Genomic DNA, 18,854 nt, shown 5'->3' with positions numbered 1-18,854 from the left:
AAGTAACTGATAACACAGTAACACATACAAAATGTGAGTTGGTATTACATTTAACTGAGCAAAAAAATAAATTACAGTAATGCATTCTCTGTGTTTGATTCAGCATCCCCGCACGTCACACCACTAGAAACAGTTCTAGCACTCCTTGGGGTTGTGAAACCCTGGTATAAAGTTTAATCAACCTCCTTTGTCTTCAGTTCGCCTTTCTGCCCAGCGATCCGACCCTACTCACTGTCCAGTATCTGCTTGACGGCCTCTGTCTGCTTGACCAGTACGTGCGCGCGCACGTCTCCTACTACAATGATCGGTCAGTGGCCGTCACCCACCCGGCCCGTTCCGCTCGTCACTACCTGAAGACTAGCTTCGCGATCGACCTTATTTCCTACTTTCCCTACGAGCTGCTCGCTTACGTCATCTTGGGAGGCAATCTAAACCAGCAGCAGTGGCGCTTGGTGGCGCTGCTGAGACTTAATCGCCTCCTGCAGTTCTACAAGGTCGGTGCCGCACAGTATGTTCGCGCGAAGATTAAAACGTAATAGTTGGGTACTTGATTCTTAGTTACGAGAAGCAAACAATACGATATAAATTGGTTTTCCAGTGCGTTTCAAAGTTTTGGGCGCTGGTCTAGAATCTTACCACAACACACATTGGGTTAAGGTGCGGTTTAGCGTTTGGGTTAGGGTGGGTCAAGTATGATTATTAAATAATGAGTTTGATAATACTTGACCCACCCACTCCCAAACGCTAACTCACACCCTAACCCAAATATTGTGCGTTGATTAATTAATTGTGGTAGGATTCTAGACCAGCGCCAAGTTTTGTTCCGCAAAATACATTTTAACCAATACTTTGTAGATGATAAGCAAAACGTTTTTTTTTTTCAAAAAATTTCATGATACAAGGAATAAGAATGTCATATAGCAAAATTGATACTCATCCCGTTTAAACCTTTGCAAAATTACTCGTCACAGACGTATTAAAACCGAACTATATAGTAATTACTAATAGTCTTGCATTTGTCTGGCTATCATTTAGTTAAAAAAACTTGTCCACATTAAACTACTGTTAAACAAATTTAGTCAACATTAAGCTACTTTAACAAAAAAAACCTTGTCTACATTCAGTTACTCAAAACTTAGCCCACACCACACCAAGCTACTTTAAAAACCTCAGACAAGATAATGGATTTAACTTCATTCAACCCTAGGTGACTTTCTTATTGTGCTCTCCAGGTGCTGAGCTACTTCTCGTTCTGGTTCTCTGACATCCGCAGCTCCCGTCGTTGGTTGAAGCACCTCAGCAGCGTTCTGTACGCTCTCGTCATTCACCACACCTTCGCCTGTCTGCTCTTCATGTCCGCCTGTCCACCTGAAGACGTCAATGTAAGTCTACCTGTGGATAGACTTAAACTAGATCAGGGTAGCCCAAGGATTTAGAGCAGTGGTTCTGATTTACGTGTGTCCGTTTTGGGATTAACAGTGTTGTGCGCGTTGCACAACAGGACACTATTTTATAAACTTTTAAATTAGTATAGTTTAATAGAATAAAAAAAAACGCTTTGCTGCCTTCTCCGTAAATGTATGTAGACTTTCGTTCAGTTTCATATTGGTTTGACCGGCAATGGCATATTTCAAGGTTGTCTTGAAAAAACGAACTTAGTGAATCATTTTTTAGGGTTAACAACGGGTTTCGAAAACATTCTTCACAAGAGCTTGAAAATACACCTACAGAAAGCATCTTTTTGTTGCAGAACGACGCCATGTACTCCAACTCGAGCGATTACGTGGAGCTGAAGGCAGCTGGCAGCAGCACTTTCTGCCACCGTATGACCTGGGTGGGCAAGTTGGTCGACCAGGACAGCTACCCGGCCCTGGACCTCGTCTACTCGGTACTAGACCAGTACGTGATAAGCCTTTACTGGGCCACCGCCACTCTGGTGTGCGTCGGCTACGGCGACATTCACGCCAGCCGTCAGACCGAGATGTTCATGGCCACCATGGTAATGATCATCGGCACCATCTACTACTCTTCTATTCTGGGCGACATCTCGGCCAACATCCAGACCGACGACATTCGGCGCGGCCACTACAAGGGTCGCCTCTCCGATATCATGAAGTTCTTCAAGGTCTACGACGTTTCCAAGGACACGCAGCGACAGGTATACGGGACGCTTGCTTGTTCGAACATCTATTATACGTTATTAGCGGGTGACGAGTCATTGAATTGGTGATTGCACCTTGTTATAGCGGTGATTTTCGGTGTTATTAGACTTTAATATATTTATCTTTTGCATCCAGCCTAACTGATTTTTGCCTTTCTAAATGTCGTCATTTTTATTTTACACACACTCACTGCGTTCCCAGGTTTTTTTCTCTTTGAAAGGATGCTTTATACTATTAGATCTTCCAGGTCATGTTTCCATACATAAAATTGTTAAAATATTGGCTTCACTAATAAATTTAAAATTTTCACCAATAGTAAATATTAATATTGCTTTTATAAAACAGACAATATTAATAATGAGAATTTAGTAACCATACAAAACAGGGCAGCATTGCAAGTATACAAGTAGCCTTCAAGTATACCATTTCCTAATAAAAAAATCCGCCAATCAAGTTTTTTAGTATAATGTTTAAATTGTGTTTTTGTCGTTTTTTTAAGTTTACTCTAAAAAATTTCCAACAATCAAATGGTTTACTTTTCGCCTTATATGCATAGACTAAATGAAACTCCTGCAAATCTGCACAACATAAACATAAACTGACACAAACGATTGATCGTAATATAGTAAACCAGGGTTTCCTAAAAAAAAATTTAAAAACTGTTTACCTTACAAGGGTAAATGAAGCTTTTAAAGCACAAACCAACAGTGAGCGATAACTATGTTTACATACTTCTGTCGGAACGCAGCTCAACAACAATCCTGACTTTCAAAAAAAAACTTGTAAACAACTAACGGTATCTTTTTACCACGTTCATGTAAAGTAACTACGGTTATATCGGTTTTACTTTCAGTCGAAAGTTTATCAGCAATCTTCGACAACGTTTGACTAATATTTAAAACATTAAGGAGCACTTTATACTTTACCCTCTCACATAGTCAAGCTTGGCAAGCGAAGCCGTCATAAAAGAAATATAAACTTTTTAGAAACAACCTAAAAAAAGTGTAAGAATCACTTGGTTAAACATCGGAGGGCCTTCGCACTCTTAAATGGTCAAATCTAAAGCACAAAATATACAAAATAATGTCATCTCACCCCTCAGGTGCTCGACTACTACTGCTACCTGTGGGACCGCACCCAGGGTGTGACCCCCGACTACCTTCTGGTGGGACTTCCCCCTTCGATTCGGACCAGCGTGTGCCAGAGCATGTACGACCCCATGATACGGGAGGCTTTCGACGAGGACGGATCGGAACCGGACAAGGAGACCCAGGGCTTTTTCCGTCTCATATCCACCCACATCCAGCCGCATCTCTTCCTCAAGCAGAGCATCGTTTGCAGGTGCGTTTCCTTTGCCTGTTAATTTTTTTTACGGGGGGAGGTGGCGAAAGTATCGTTTGCAGGTGCGTTTCTTTTGTATGTTAATTTTTTTACGGGTAGAGGTGGCGAAATTTTCGTGTTCGGCCCGAAATTCTAGGTTGGCGTTATTTAACGCGACGAAGCATGGTGTTGGGTTTGCTTTTCAGATGTTTTTCTGTGGATTCTCTTATGCGTGTCCTCTTAAAACCAGTGTGCCATTTTTTCGGAAATGAACAAATTTTAAAATCAAGATCAGTTGGGTTAAATACATCTAATAATTACTATCGTGTCTTTAAGGTGGACCTAAAAAGTGGCCGAAAAAAGGCAAAATATTCCCTACAAAATGCGTTCTAATAATGAAGTGACTCATTTAGAAAAAAATCTTAGGTTTCTACTGGGCTATGTATAGTTTAGTCAATTTATTTAAATTTAAGTTGATTGTTTAGATAAGAATCACAGAAGATACTTTAGATTTACAATTACAGAAAAAAGCTTGAAAATTTACATTATTCTAAAATCTAAATCGAGAAACGAAAATGGTAAAAAAAAAACTAAACGTATGTGAAACAGCAAGTAGGCATTTTATTGTCTTATAACCTAGTTACCATTTGTTAGCATATGCCTACGACTGTGGTTAGTCTAAAGCCCTAAGCTTAGAACCGGAAAACATAAACACCGGACATCTGAGCTTTCAAGACAAATTTTTGTTTGAGGTAAATTTTCTTCGTTTTTGACACTTATCATACGTTAGATACATTTTACTTCCAATAGACGTGACGACATCGGAGACGAGATGTACTTCATCCAGCGCGGCAATGTCGCCATTCTAGAAGAGGACGACGAGACGGTTTGCAAGGTGCTGGGACCCGGGCAACACTTTGGAGAGGTAAGCAGCCGTTTAAACTTGTATATCGTTCTCTCGCCTATCGACGTGCAATTTCCTGTTTGCCCTGTAGTTAATATTTTTAAAACATTGAAAAAATAGTTTTTAGCGATGGGATTGTTGTCAAAATCGACCAAGTAACAGGGCTGGGGAGCCGGAGCTGGAGCCCGGAGCCCGGAGCTAAGCATTTTTTCCGGAGCCGGAGCCATTGTTATTATTTTTGTGGAGCCGGAGCCGGAGCCATTTTTATTATTTTTGTGGAGCTGAAGCCGGAGCCCTTTTTATTATTTTTGTGGAGCTGGAGCCATTTTTCAATTTGTGGTGCTAAAGCTAAGAAATTATATTTTGTTCCATCTCCAACGTTAGTTAGCCCAAAGCATTTTTTTAAACTTGCCATTGAATAAGTGACTGGTGGCACCGGAGCTGGAGCCGGAGTCATAGGGTGTGTGTTTGATGGCTCCGGAGCTGGAGCCGGAGCCAAAGGATATGAGTTTTACTACTCCGGAGCTGGAGCCGGAGCCAAAGGATTGAGTTTTACGACTCCGGAGCCGGAGTCATTTAATAATTGCCTGATGGCTCCGGATCCGGAGCCGGAGCTAATGCTATTTTACGGTGGCTCCCCAGCCCTGCCAAGTAACTCAGCACTTCGTTCGTTAACGTTGGGTCGTTAATGGTTAACGTCAGCCGTGGGCTTTTTAATGAGCTATTTTAATTCGAGTTGTGACGAATAGAAGCTATACCCTGTTTACATACACTATACTTTATTTATTTTTTGTCACTTAAGATTAATCCGTTTCTTGTCGATTTCGGTATACCGGAATTACAATTAGTGGTGTGCAATATCCGGTGTGCAATAAAATGGTGACCGTACTGGGAAAAGCCGAATAGTATGCGCCCGAAATTTTGTTTTTCTGTATAACCCTGTGCTATAATTACTGCTCCGTATTTTTTTTACTTTTTTGATCAACAAAAATGAATATCAATATATCTCTATAACTTAATCTCGTTTCTGACGCCAGAAGGCCTGTCATTTAAGGTAATTGGTAATCAAATTTACCACCAAAATGACAACTATTACCACCCAAAAAATAACAACATATTTACAAAAAAAAAAAAAATAATAACTTGACTTAAAAATGACACAGATACTTTCTTCAACACCATTCTTTAAAATTACAACTAACCGCCCTGATAATTAGTAACCATATATGTAGGTACAGTTTATCGCCTGAGAGTTTATCGCCTGAGACATTACCCTGTTCAAAATGGTAAATCCTGTATAATATGTACTAACACGATTGTTCCAAACACAGGTGGCATTGTTGTTCGCCACCCCTCGCAGCCGAACCATCAAGGCCATGACCAACTGTGACTTGAACGTTCTCGGCAAGAAGGACTTAGACGACATCTTCAGCAAGTTCCCGAGGTTCCGCGAAAGAATGACCAGGATTGCACAGGTCAGTTCCCTTTGTGATTTCTCCTTTTACCCTCTGTACATATCCGGCTACAAAGTATTTTTAAGTGGTTTCTGGGTGAAGAGGGTGATAACTTTGTCTATTGGCGCCACGTTATAGCGTAGTTTTGTGACGTTATCCCTGAAAATCTGCATGCATTTTAACAACATTCCTAAATCCGCTTCCAGCTGGTTTGTTTGGAAATCTGATTTGTTATCTCTGGAAACCATATGTATATAGGCGCGCAAACTCTTGTAATTTTAAGAAAAAGGACGAACGGTAAATTCTCGTACTTGTACGTTTCTTTTAATTTTTTTTCAGGAAAAATGGGAAACTAGCGTTTTATCTAAATTGTCTCTCGTGGATTAGTCAAAAAAGCTTGTCGACAAACATTTTTTTGTAGTTGCTTTGTTCCTATTGGCAGATTTTTTGCTTAAAATTCTCGCTGTTTTTAATTTTGTGAAGGCATTTTTCGTGTAATTTTAATCAAAAATGCTGTTTTCTGCTTTTGACCTTTGATTCCACGACCTGACGTAACCTTTCCCGCAGGACCGCAAGTTGCACGGCACGAGGTCGTTGACCTTTGACCAACAGCCGAGCGAGGCAGCTCTGTCGAAAGGCTCGCTGTTCAACTCCGAGGGATTCAGGCGCGATGGAACCGACAAGCAGAAGTTCACCAAGGTAGCGTATATTAAAATGCTTTTGGACGATACGTAAAGATACGATTAAATGAAATTGTAAATCTTGATCCTAGAGCAGCACTTAGCAATTCTGTCTTAATGTTAAAGCCAATTTTGAAGTTTTTTATACAGTTGGACTTTGGTATTACACAAAACCTAAACAACGACTATTTTTTTACCATCAAGCTAAAACCTTTGATCGCACAGTGTATTGTCTTTGAATAGTTAACGGCAGACATGTGGTTTAAACTTTAATAGCCGTTTCGGTGTAGAACTTCCAATGGGGTCGTAATAAACCAAAGAAGTTTTTTTCTGTGGCCAGTAAACAATAATCATTCTTTAAAAGAGGGTGAAGATGATGGTGGCTATACCTTTCATTGGCAAAAAGTGATAGAAATTTATGATAACTTTTGTACAAAAAAGTATATAAATTCTCCCCCCCCCCCAAAAAAAAATAGCATAATGGGTTCGTTTGTTTCTCTTGATTTCCTAGGGAATACCAGTTGAGTAGTAACATACAAGTTTCAATAAATCACAGGTTGTCCTAAAAAAGCAAAAAACAACATAGTTTTGACGATTCTGTCTGTTATAGTTTACCAACACTGCTCTACTTATTTATGATTGAATATATTTAAGTGTTGACGTGTGTAACCGATTGCCGGCATTTATATTAATCGCACAAATGCCCAAAAAATGGATTCATAGTCAGTGATGTAACGTTCAGCAAGCTGTTTCAAAGTTGTTGCACCAAAAAGGCACAGCTCGTCCTCAAAAAAGACCTATATCATCACTTCAAGATATTTTTGCGAAAATGTGTTAGGGATTATCACTGAATTGCCTTTGTTGTTTTATTAATGGTTGTCGCGCGAAATATTTTTCTTGGCCCTGAAATACCTCTAGTAATATATAAATAACATAAAAAGCGTTATAGTTCCCAAATCTGAAAAGCTGTTGTTTTGTAGATTATGGACCGTGAGTCGACGTTCAGTAAGGTGTGGCAGCAAATCACCATATTTCTCTCCTTCCTGTCGGCCTCCATCTGCATCTACCAGGCCTGCTTCTACAACCACTCGTCGCAGCTCTACATGGCCGGCTACATCATTGACGTCTGGTCAGTGCACCTTGGTCGCCCCGCGCAGATTTCGGGCAATTTTTTTACGGTGTAACAAACTTGCGCAGTTTGGGTTTTTTTTGTATTTTTGGGCAGTTTAGGGGTTTTGCCTGTTTGGTTTTATTTCCTAGTTTTTTCTGCAATCTCCGGTTCACCGTCGCCCATCTTCAGGATATAACGGTACGCAGTGACACCGATTACAATACAAAAGATAAATGTTTGGAAAAAGTTGTCCTTACAAGAAGACGAGTTCATTGGTTCGGTTTGATTAGTCACTTTGTTTACGTTTTTCATTCCGTTAAAAGATATTTTTTTGTAGCATCAATAAAGACTACAAAATTAAGGGCTTTACATTTGTGATTTGCATTGACGATGATACCAGCTTTGTATTCGAAGAAATCTCTTTCCGGCGTGATTTGCTTTACGTGCTTTGTTTTCTTCGTGTTTTTCTGTCACGCTGTTTTTGCCTCCAACATGAAATCCCTAAACGCTTCACGAAACAGCGGTAATTTTCTAAAAGGCACCTTACTATGTAACCTGGTATCTTTTGGTAGTCGTATTGACCACCTACGTAGGTTTTTTTAGTTTTTTTCTCTTTTGAAGCATCATTTAATATCTTTTATGAAGCATCATTAATATCAATTGTACAATTGCTCTTCCGGCAAAATTTTATGTGCCAACGTTTCGACCACCTATTCGGGCAATCTTCTTCGGGGCAATATAATTGCAACTAAAGGCGAAACGTTGGAACTTTAATAGAATTTGGCCGGAAGATCAATTGTACAACTGAAACAATACCTGGCAGCAATAGCATGTTTATCATCAGTATCTTAATTAGAAATATTTCGATTCCCACTCGCAGGTTCGCGCTCGACATGATCCTATCCTTCCACACGAGCTACCTGGACGAGTACAGCACGAACGTGGACGACCAGCAGAAGATCTACCTGCAGTACGGCAAGGCGCTCGACCGCTTTCCGCTCGACGCAGTCGCAAACGCACCCATCGACCTGATCGCGCACGTGAGCGGCAGCGACCCGGGATTCAAGCTCGTATTGCTCTCCGTGCTGCGGCTCAACCGCATCCTTCGCATGTACCGCATGTACTCCATATTCCGCTTGCTGGAAAACGACATTCGACTGGAGTGAGTTGTTACGTTTTTTATTTATTTTGATGTTGTTTCTATAGCGGTTGACGCTGATTCGATCTCATTTTAAAGTAGGTAAGTGTATATATGTATATATGCAGTAATTTATACGCGTTATTTTTATAACGCGGAAGCTTGTAACTCATGTTGTCGTATGATCTAACGGTCTAACCTTTACCCATAGATAAAAAATATGCTGTGACGCATTTCCTTCATTTAAAAATATCCAGAAATTTCTTGACGTGATATGTTGTTCGCTTGAGAAATGTATAGGAAATATTTCAATTATACTTGGACAACTAAGCTTGTTTCAGCGTTCAGCGTTTTCAAATTATTATTTTTTTTAAATATAAGGTTTTCATTCCCCCAACCTAAACTATTGAAACACCCCAAAAAACTAAGTTTGGACTAAAATGCGTTCGTAGTTAGATTAAATTAAGATAAAATTGCAAGTTCGCCCCAAGATCGGGTGCATTTCTCGTTTATACTGAGATAAAATGTTTAATAAAGTTAGAAGTATTAAAGTGAAAAATAAAAATTAGATTACGCAGGGAATCCCGCTATGATCGGAGGTCGTGAGTTCGAACCTCACTACAGGCTATAGTTGTTTTTCTAGTCTGTCCCGCTGGCATCATATAGGTCTACATATTCGGTGATTCTGCGATGGTTTTCGGTGTATTACGCAGGGAATTCTGAAATCAATATTTCTATCAAAATCGTCTAGTTATCAACTTGGCAAGTCAATTGTTAACTTTGCTCACAAACCACAAACAACGGCAAGAAGTTCTGCTATAAACTTTCGCGCGTTTTCAGGGCCTTGTTCTTCCGCGTGTACAAGTTCATCTTGACCGTGTTCTTCTGCATCAACGCCCTGGGCAGCGTTTGGTACGTTATCGCCTGCCCCCTGAGCCAGTGCAAGCCCCTGTCCTGGACCTCATCTTCGGTAGCAGGTCAGCTATTTATAAAACGCTGAACGGTTAGGTCAGTGTTTCTTAGCCTTTTTTGGCTAATGGCTCCACTTAGAAATAATAAATAGATTGTGGCAACCATATAAGATGTTTCCAGAGGCAATTCACTATAGAATGTCACATATCAAACTGGAACAACACACATCAACTCTACACAACATATAGGGAGTTATATTTGGATTTATTCCACTTTAATCTTACACAAAAAAGTATAAGAGTTAAAAAAACAGATTCTTAAAGATTCTCAAATATCTCTCGGCACCCTTGGGCATTAGAAATGACACCCAAGGGTGCACTTCGGTTTAGAACCACTGGGTTAGGTGTTTGATTGATGTACAATATTTTCAGTGCGTTGCTTATTTTTAATTTAAATCGTTTTAGCCGGTCAACTTTTTATTTTCTTTTTAAATTCGATTTTTAAGCAACATAGATTTCTTTTAGCAATAATAAGGTGGCGATCCCCCGAAAACTTTTTTGTCTTCAGGTTGATAACCACTGGTTTACGAGGCTATTTCGAATATTGTTTAGCTATTCAATGACACTCTCTTTGCGCACTTAACGCTTGTCTAATCAGTGATTTGACTAACTTCTAGCATTTGTGTTTTTTTGCAATTGTCGAGACCAGAGCGATTGGTTTAACGGCGTATTTTTGTTATGAGGTTATGGAAAACGCGTTGCCAAGTTTGCTGAAATCCACTCGTGTTGTCCTTTTACCAAAAAAAATTACCAAACTTTTTAAAAACTAGTCGTGTTATCCTATAAAAAAATTTAATCCAACTTTGTAAAAACTACTCATGTTATCCTTAAAAAAATTACCAAACTTTTAAAAACTACTCTTGTCAGCCTATAAAAAAAAATTACCAAACTTTTCAAGAACTATTCTCGCGTTAGCCTCAAAAAAATTTGTCAAAGTTTTTAAAATCTAGTTGTGTTAGCCTTAAAAAAATTACCAAACTTTTTAAAACTACTCGCGTCAGGTACAAATATACTCCTGTTGAATTTATACTAAAAAAAACAAAAAAAGAAACCACCAAGACACCTAACTCCAATCGATCTTCACAGAGTACTCCGTGAAGGGAATTTTCGGCTTCAACCTGCTTCCCTGGGTCGACAGCCTCTACTGGGCCGTCGCAACGATGACGTCAACCGGTTACGGTGACATCACGCCGCTCGAACAGGGCGAGATGCTCTTTTCCTGCTGCGTCATGGTGATGGGCAAGCTTCTGATTGGCTACGTGCTGGGAATGGTGGCCGCCACGCTGGCCAATGACGAGAGCTTGCGGGTGTGGTACGAGCAGAGCGTATCGGTGAGTTTGCATTTTTTCTTGCTTTTTTTAGAGATCGACTGATTTTTCGGACCGCCACCGAGTTTAATTTTGACATCTTTTGGCAACGGATACCTAGACCGACTTTTTTATATACCTGAAATATAGTTAAAAGTATTATTTAATTAAAATGAAAATCCGAAAAACATTCCTTAATGCCTTGTTTAAAGTTTATTTATTTATTTCACCTGTGCTCCTGTTTAAGTTGGCATTTCGACACTAAATGAAGCCAAAACTCCGCCTTTAGACGTATTTCATTTGACATCGTTAAAATTACCTGTGCACAGAAAAATGCATCGAATGACTAAGTTTTGTTTTTTTGAAATGGTTCCTAAATGCGCTTCTTTTTTCCAAGTTAGTCGCTATTTTAATCGAATATTCTTTTTATAGGTTTATTGTAAAAACAATTGACAAAAGTATGTTTTCATAATTGTACTATAATAAACAAAGAGCGCAGGAAAGTCAGAAACTGCGTGAAATGTCTGAACCCCGTTGTTGTTTTCAGTCGGTCAAACGCTACATGACTGATCTGAACTTCGATAAGGAGCTGTATAACCACGTGGTCCAGTACTACGACTACATGTGGATGAAAAATCAGGGCGTCAACGTTATGGACCTGTTCCCAGATCTCTCCTTCAGGTATGAGAATAATATTTGCGCGAACGAAAACCATTTATTTTTGCTTTTTAGCCTTTGGGTAGTTGGAGTACCACTCTGAACTGTTTTTATGCTGTTTGCAACATTGTTGGTTCAACGTGTTTTACACATGTGACTTAAATATATTCACAAAAAGAAACTGCTAATATATAAATATAGCTTGTCGTTCTTGGAAAGCTGAGATTAGTTATTTATCAAAACGATGCCGATGGCACCCAGGGGCCAAAATTTTATTTTTAAGTTGTTTTGACTTACTTTTAAAGGGCCTTCACGGTCATCAAATAGTTGCGGTCCCTCACAATGTCTTGTCTGTCAGCAACGACATTCCTTTAAAAATACTTTCCTTGAATACAGTAATGACGGACGACCGAAACCTTGCTACATAAACTGTGAGCAAAAAAATATTAGAATAGTAAAGCTCAATTATTATTAAAATATAAAATATATAATTTTTCTTTTTTGCTTAAGTGTTCAAATATAGGCCCTAATGTTATTGTCAAAATTACACCCATATAATTTCCCCGTTTATAAACCACATGCAGATTAAGAACCACTGCTATATGATTTAAATCCTGTCACATTCAATAATTTTTTGTACTACCTGCGACCGCCAGTTAATTAATGTCTGCAAAAAAGACCAACAATAGCAAAAAAGGTCCCATTCTTTGCCTAACAGCACATGCATCCCGCGACAATAAAGGTCTACTTTTAATTTATTTTCAGTTTGAGGGCGGACATCTACACTCAGATCTGCCGGGAGCGAATCGACGTCATCGAGCTGTTCCACGGCTGCCCGGAAAATTTCCTTCGCCACCTTTGCATGGCCTTCGTGCCGATTGCTTACATGCCAGGCGACTACATCTGCCTGCAGGTCTGTAGCAGACTTGGACAACTAGATAATTCTAGTTTTCTAATTCAATGAATTAGAGCAAAATGTGGCTAATTCTAATTCTAATCTATTTTGTGAATTGCTTGTGCGCTCTAATTCTAGTTCTAATATAATTCGGATTTTACCAAAAATGCTACTTTGTCCAACGACATTCTTAGTCTCTTAGTCAAAACAAATAATTTGAATTAAATCTCTTATGTTTGAACTTAATTTTTACAGTCTGAAAAACATATGTTAATCTAAAAGACATCGAACTTAGCACAAATATATTGACCATTCACACTCTTACTAGAATAATTCTCGAAATAAATGAAATTGATTGTAAATAATCAAACGTAATTCTAGTTCAAACTCGATTTTTTTTAAGAATTCGGTAATTCTAATTCTAATCTAATTTGAGAAAACTCGAAATGATCTAATTCTAATTCTAATCTAGTTTTGAAAAACCGAAATGATCTAATTTTAATTCTAATCTAATTTTAAAAAGCTAAAATAAATCTAGTTTTCCAAGTCTGGTCTGTAGGCTAAAATATGGAAAATAAACAACGCTCGTCATGTCGGATGTCCGATAATACAAATATCGGATCGAAGCCGATACACGATGCTTAGTGTGAGTGTCGCTACTCGTTCGATGCTAAGATGGTATTGGTGCCGATCCGATAACAAAATACTTTTTGGATTACAAGTTTTTTTACCTGGGAACAAAATTTCTTAGCAAATATTTTATTAAAATACCAGATAATTATTCAGATTTTCTAAGGCAAGAGCAAATTTCCTACCACCCTGCAAATCATACCCTTGTATCTACCAATTTGGGCAATTTTGCTTATTACAATATAATAATGACGTCGTTTGGAAAATTCATATCGCGGTAATTTTTGCACAAATCAAAATAAATTTTGTATTGCATAACGGTAACTGAAATCGCGTGTCATCTTACAGGCGTTAAGTTTGCGATTCTTAGGGGGTGCTCCGAGCTCCCCAACAAAACTTGGGGTACTCGCCCCCCCCCTCTAAATAAAGAGATTATTCCTGTAAAATACATATTAAAGGCCGATGTTCGTAACGAGACTGATTGAACCTTCAAGTGGCATTGTCTAAAATGCAAGACGCAATTTCTTTCGCTTTTATTGAGCATCGGAAGTATTGAATACCAAAAGTTAGACAAAGTTACTTCACGTTATAAACGTATCTTTTTGCTGGACATTTTTTGACGTCGTATTAAGCGGAAACTTTTTTTTTCGCACCCTGCAAAAAACAAAAGTCGTCGTCTATACCTACAGGGTCTTTTTGATATAGGTCGAACGCATGAGTACACTTATATCACTATTCCGAAATGACTTTTGCAATAACTCATCTAAAAAGTAACAAAAACTAAACATATGACCAGCTAATTGTTTTTTGTGTAAGAAAACAAGTTATTTGACTCAATGACTTAAGTATGATTAAAGTAATTCGTCCAATAGCCCTAACTCAATTCAATTTAAACCAAAAGACTGAAGTCAAGTCGAGTCATTTGAAAACAGATTCCGGCCAAATAATATACGACAACACCTACTATACCAGCATAAAAAAATCTGATGCTCAGGTCATCCCTGGGCTCCCGGGTATGAGTTTTTTTGGTTAAAATTGCAAATTTTACCCAAATGATCGACTTTCATTTTTAGGGTGACATTCGGAACGAGATGTACGTTGTCAACCACGGCGTGGCCGAGGCAATGAAGCGTGTCGGCGGAAAGAAGGTGCCGATACGTCTGGTTATGGAGGGAGAGCATTTCCTGTGCGAGAGCATTCTCTGCAAGGTAATGTTACTTATAAAGAGACCTGGTTAAATAAGGTTGGTTCACGAGGCAAACTTTCTGGGTAAAAGTCTCTTACTATTTTTTCGATCACTCGCGTTTTTCCAAATGATTTGCTATTGTAGGAAGATGTGACTAAAAGCAGACAGACAGACAGACAGACAGACAGACAGACAGACAGACAGACAGACAGACAGACAGACAGACAGACAGACAGACAGACAGACAGACAGACAGACAGACAGACAGACAGACAGACAGACAGACAGACAGACAGACAGACAGACAGACAGACAGACAGACAGACAGACAGACAGACAGACAGACAGACAGACAGACAGACAGACAGACAGACAGACAGACAGACAGACAGACAGACAGACAAACGGCACGTCTTATTCTGCTAGGTGCGCCGACCCTGCTCGCTGCGTGCCCGTACTTACGTGGACGTGTTCAGCCTGACCATGGATGGGCTGCAAGACGTGCTTAACTACCATCCCAGGGCTAGAATGACGGTCCTTGCTAACGCTCGCGCACTTTATCCCGAGCTGGAGCTATGAGCTAAAGAAACTAACACCGTGCTTTACCTGTGCGACATTGTACGTCTGTCGCGTGTGTCCGTCTTGTTCGACGCCTCTTCTGTGTAAACTTTTTTGTACATACATACCTACACATATTTCTTAAACGGTTCCGTTGCTGCGTTGTGTTCGTTTTTCGTTCAACAAGAAAACCTGCATTTTTGACTGTTGTTTTGATGCTTTTTCATGAAAGCTTGAAACGAAATGAACTGTCATACTCGGACAACGGGGCGGATACGGGAAGGGGGCACTAGCTCATGGCTACCCCCATAAAGCGCCTATGTTTCTTAAGTATTTAATAAAATATTTTAGGCTTTATTATTCCAAAACTAAAACATGCATGTATGCATAATTCATTGTTGAAAGAATATAATGCAAAATAAAACAAAACATTAAACAACTTCAACGCAACATCCGATTATTAGGGGAAATGTGGGTAAAGCGAACCCCTTACGACCTATTATGACAGGGTTCACCCCCTCTTTTGAAAAATGAATGTTTATCGTATTCTACCAAAAGTGGCATACCACATCTCTATTTACACGTGATTATTTGTTTGAAAAGGGTACCCGTTAAAATCTTACCGCCTGTTTTTCAAACCCCTTGAAAGTCCACTTTACCCCGACATCTAGGGGCAAAGTTAACCAGCGTCTACTAGAACGATATTTGACCAAAATATAGACTATAGCTACACCAGAAGAAACTTTTAGCACGAACTTTTATTTATATACAGAACACAGTTAATATGACATCCTTGACTACACCATTCACAATTTACAAACAAAATTCGCACACAAAGTTGCCATCCTCTTTTCTCCATCCACTGCATGCTTCACGGCCCATCGTTTACATTGGGAACACTGGATCCACCCATCGCCTGTACAAGAAAGAAAATACAATTCGTTGCAGTAAAAACACTCTGGGTCTTCTGTTAAAGCACGTTTGCACGAAGCTTGCTTCCTTCGTTTTGTAATTTGCTTGGATGGAGTCTTTACATTTGTATTTTGTCTTCTCACGAATAACTGCTTAGATACGGGCGACTTATACGCTGCCAAAGTGTTCTTGTAGGGAGAACTTGTTAACACGGTGGCACATCCTCTTTTGCGTGATTTTCGCATTTCTGTTTTTTTCTTGACATGCCTTTGGGAGTGGAAAGATATCTACTGGCCTTTGATGTCTAACAATTCGGGCTTCATTCGTTGGCAGGGAAATATTATGAACGGCGGGACATGGTTGCCTCCTGCAGACATGCATATAACTGCTGTGCAGAATACGTCCCTTTCTGCAGATGTATTCCAACTTGCTTTTTACCTTTCAGAGAAAATATTTCAACTTTTTGTTTGCACTGTTATGATGCCGGTTTCATCTACATTAAAAATTTGGTGTGGTTGATTATGGGCTAAATCAATTAGATTTTGTAAAATACTGAAAAATATCTTCACATTTACACGATTAAAACCTCTGGCACGTGCTGCTGATGTGGCTTCAGGTGTGCGCAAACTTAACGTGGGGTTCCGTTGTAGAAAACCCTGCAGCCAGTCCTCGCCAGCAACACCCTTTTGTTTGTTGAAGTGGTGGGAAATGTTGTTTTCTTGAAGCTAGATCAAAGGCTTTTTATCAACTCGGGTGATCCCAAACAATCTACTTTCAAGAATCAGAACATGCTGGACCAATTGGGCTTCTTGTGATTTCGAAAACGTCCTAATATCTTTTTATTATCAACCGCTGCCACATTTGTTCCTTTTACTCTTCGAATTAGGGTTGTTTTGGGTACATTAAATGTCTTACTTGCACCAGCGTCCCATGGTTTTTTCGTGCGATGGAAGCACGGTTTCCATTCAATAAATCAAAAAAATACTCTCCGTTTAAATCTAATAAAAATAAACACTAAGAAGCGAATTTGCCTGCTAGTTTGACTTCAACAGGACATTATTTAAAACACAGCAGCCGAGGACAATGAATCATTTGTGTCAGTGATGTGGTCTTACGCCCTAATCGACGAAAAATTAATGTAGAAAAAAGGAAATTGAAAGGTTTTTGTTGCGTTTACGGTTTACTTTAGGCTGACAGAAATAAAGGCTTAATATTTCACAGAACGAAGCAGTTTGCTCTTTCAGATCGTGGTTATAAATTAAGCTGCTTTAGCCATTTACAGGAAAATATAAGCCTGACAGGAATGACATATTTTAAGTATAGTCTAGGATTGCAGGCTGAAAGTGCTATATTTTCTGTTGGTGTCTTGTATTAGCCCGCAGACACAAAAACGTACCTCGCATGTGTAGTAAACCAGTGGTCGGCAAACGCCGGTACCGGTCCTCAAGGAGTTGGTTACCGGTCCGTAGCAGGGTTGTCAGATTAAAATTTTGTTTATGAACTGTTCGTAAAAACCTGATAAAAAGTCAAAAATAATTAAATGTATTTTTATATTTAAAACACATTTACCTTCGTTTCAATATAACCTACTACTTCATGGTTGATCGGTATGATAAAAAAATCACAATTATAGTATCAATCTCTCATGGGGTTCAAAACAACTAGTGTGTTGTGGCCATATGAGTTACATAGCACGTTCACAACATCCATATTGCCGATTTTTATTATAAAATCTAACTTCTAGTACTTACAATATATCGAAAAATGGGCTAAAATATCAGGTGTTCTAATTTACGCGTGCTCACCTTAAAGTGCAATAAAATTTCATGCAAACAATGTTTATAAACTATGTCCCATAATGAAATAATTTATTATTTTAATATTTAGGCAGAAAAGGTTTCGATAAAACGTATATTAATTATTTTAGACTCTTAAAAAAAGTGATTTTTGTTGTCAAAAAAGCATTTCTGGCAAGCCTTGTACGTATGTCTATCCTATACTTTTCAGGTGTCGGTCTGTGGTTCGTACTTTTTCATATATTGCCATTAATTATTTTTCGTTTTTATATTACGTAGGCTAATTATTTGAAGTGTCGTGTAGGGCCTGGTCAGAAATGAAATCATACATTATTATAATTATGTTATATAAAAGTGTGACTTCTTTTGAAAGAATGCGTTAAATATCCTTATTTTGACAAGCTGGCAAGAATATAGGAATTGGTAATAATGGTATACTAGTGTAATTTAAGAAAAAACGTTAAGGCCTAAAAGTTTTATTAAAATGAGCCGTCGGCTGGGTTAAGTTAAATTGTTTGGCTGGTCGAATGCGTACAAAGCGCAGGATATATGCGCGTCTCCGACCACCAGGACCAGTCACCGATTATTTTCAACAAATGACCAAAAACGTGAAAAGTTTTACACGCGGGTAAACGAAAACGCGACTTTTGCTTGAAACTGGCCGTGTTTGCCTACAGCTATTACACCACAAGGCCTAAACATTGCTAGAATAGTAATGTGCATTTTACCTTTTCGCCCAAAATGAATAGGCCTATTTACTTAATACTTGTTTGCGAAATTTGGCAATTGCGGACTAAAAATCTCTGTTGAGCCAAAGGTGTAAAAAAATCTGGTAAAAAACTCTTTTAGCTGGCGGCAAGCTAAAAAAAAGTGAAAAATATATTGCGGCACGCTTTCTAAAAAAACAATAATTTATGAACTTTTAACTTGTTATTTCACCCTAATATACACGACAAAGTAATAGGCCACTGCCATTTTAAACCATCAGTTATCTAACATGTGCATTTTCTAGACACAGGAGTAGGTATTGCGTGCCATTTACTTGCTGGAAGGTTATAATTTTCGTCGTAATCGCTGTGTCATTTCACGATATTACGAATTTCACATGTAATAATTAAGTGTAGGCCTACTTTAAAAAAGGCCGCAGCTAAGTTGAGTTTTTGTTAACGAAGA

At 38.8% G+C, this 18,854-nt stretch overlaps 1 protein-coding gene and 1 pseudogene across 1 annotated transcript in view; one reads left to right on the top strand and one right to left on the bottom strand.

Moving 5' to 3' along the window:
- LOC146145477 (uncharacterized) overlaps nucleotides 1–14,994 on the top strand; it is a 40,327-nt gene extending 25,333 nt beyond the window's left edge. The window contains exons 22-36 of the mRNA XM_083390582.1: nucleotides 198–494; nucleotides 1,233–1,382; nucleotides 1,751–2,158; nucleotides 3,265–3,503; nucleotides 4,293–4,407; nucleotides 5,718–5,861; nucleotides 6,408–6,539; nucleotides 7,501–7,649; nucleotides 8,512–8,793; nucleotides 9,610–9,746; nucleotides 10,827–11,071; nucleotides 11,595–11,728; nucleotides 12,470–12,617; nucleotides 14,303–14,437; nucleotides 14,842–14,994. Of these exons, the coding sequence (XP_083246708.1) occupies nucleotides 198–494; nucleotides 1,233–1,382; nucleotides 1,751–2,158; nucleotides 3,265–3,503; nucleotides 4,293–4,407; nucleotides 5,718–5,861; nucleotides 6,408–6,539; nucleotides 7,501–7,649; nucleotides 8,512–8,793; nucleotides 9,610–9,746; nucleotides 10,827–11,071; nucleotides 11,595–11,728; nucleotides 12,470–12,617; nucleotides 14,303–14,437; nucleotides 14,842–14,994 (2,868 nt within the window). The remainder of the gene's footprint in view (nucleotides 1–197; nucleotides 495–1,232; nucleotides 1,383–1,750; nucleotides 2,159–3,264; nucleotides 3,504–4,292; nucleotides 4,408–5,717; nucleotides 5,862–6,407; nucleotides 6,540–7,500; nucleotides 7,650–8,511; nucleotides 8,794–9,609; nucleotides 9,747–10,826; nucleotides 11,072–11,594; nucleotides 11,729–12,469; nucleotides 12,618–14,302; nucleotides 14,438–14,841) is intronic.
- An 850-nt stretch (nucleotides 14,995–15,844) lies between these two features.
- Nucleotides 15,845–17,483, bottom strand: LOC146145476 (uncharacterized; annotated as a pseudogene).
- Nucleotides 17,484–18,854: the final 1,371 nt, after the last annotated feature.

The sequence above is a fragment of the Ascidiella aspersa genome, chromosome 5 (genome assembly GCF_963924565.1).
Source record: "Ascidiella aspersa chromosome 5, kaAscAspe10.2, whole genome shotgun sequence".
In the NCBI taxonomy this organism is placed as follows: domain Eukaryota; kingdom Metazoa; phylum Chordata; class Ascidiacea; order Phlebobranchia; family Ascidiidae; genus Ascidiella; species Ascidiella aspersa.
This window is presented reverse-complemented; position numbering and strand designations above follow the sequence as displayed.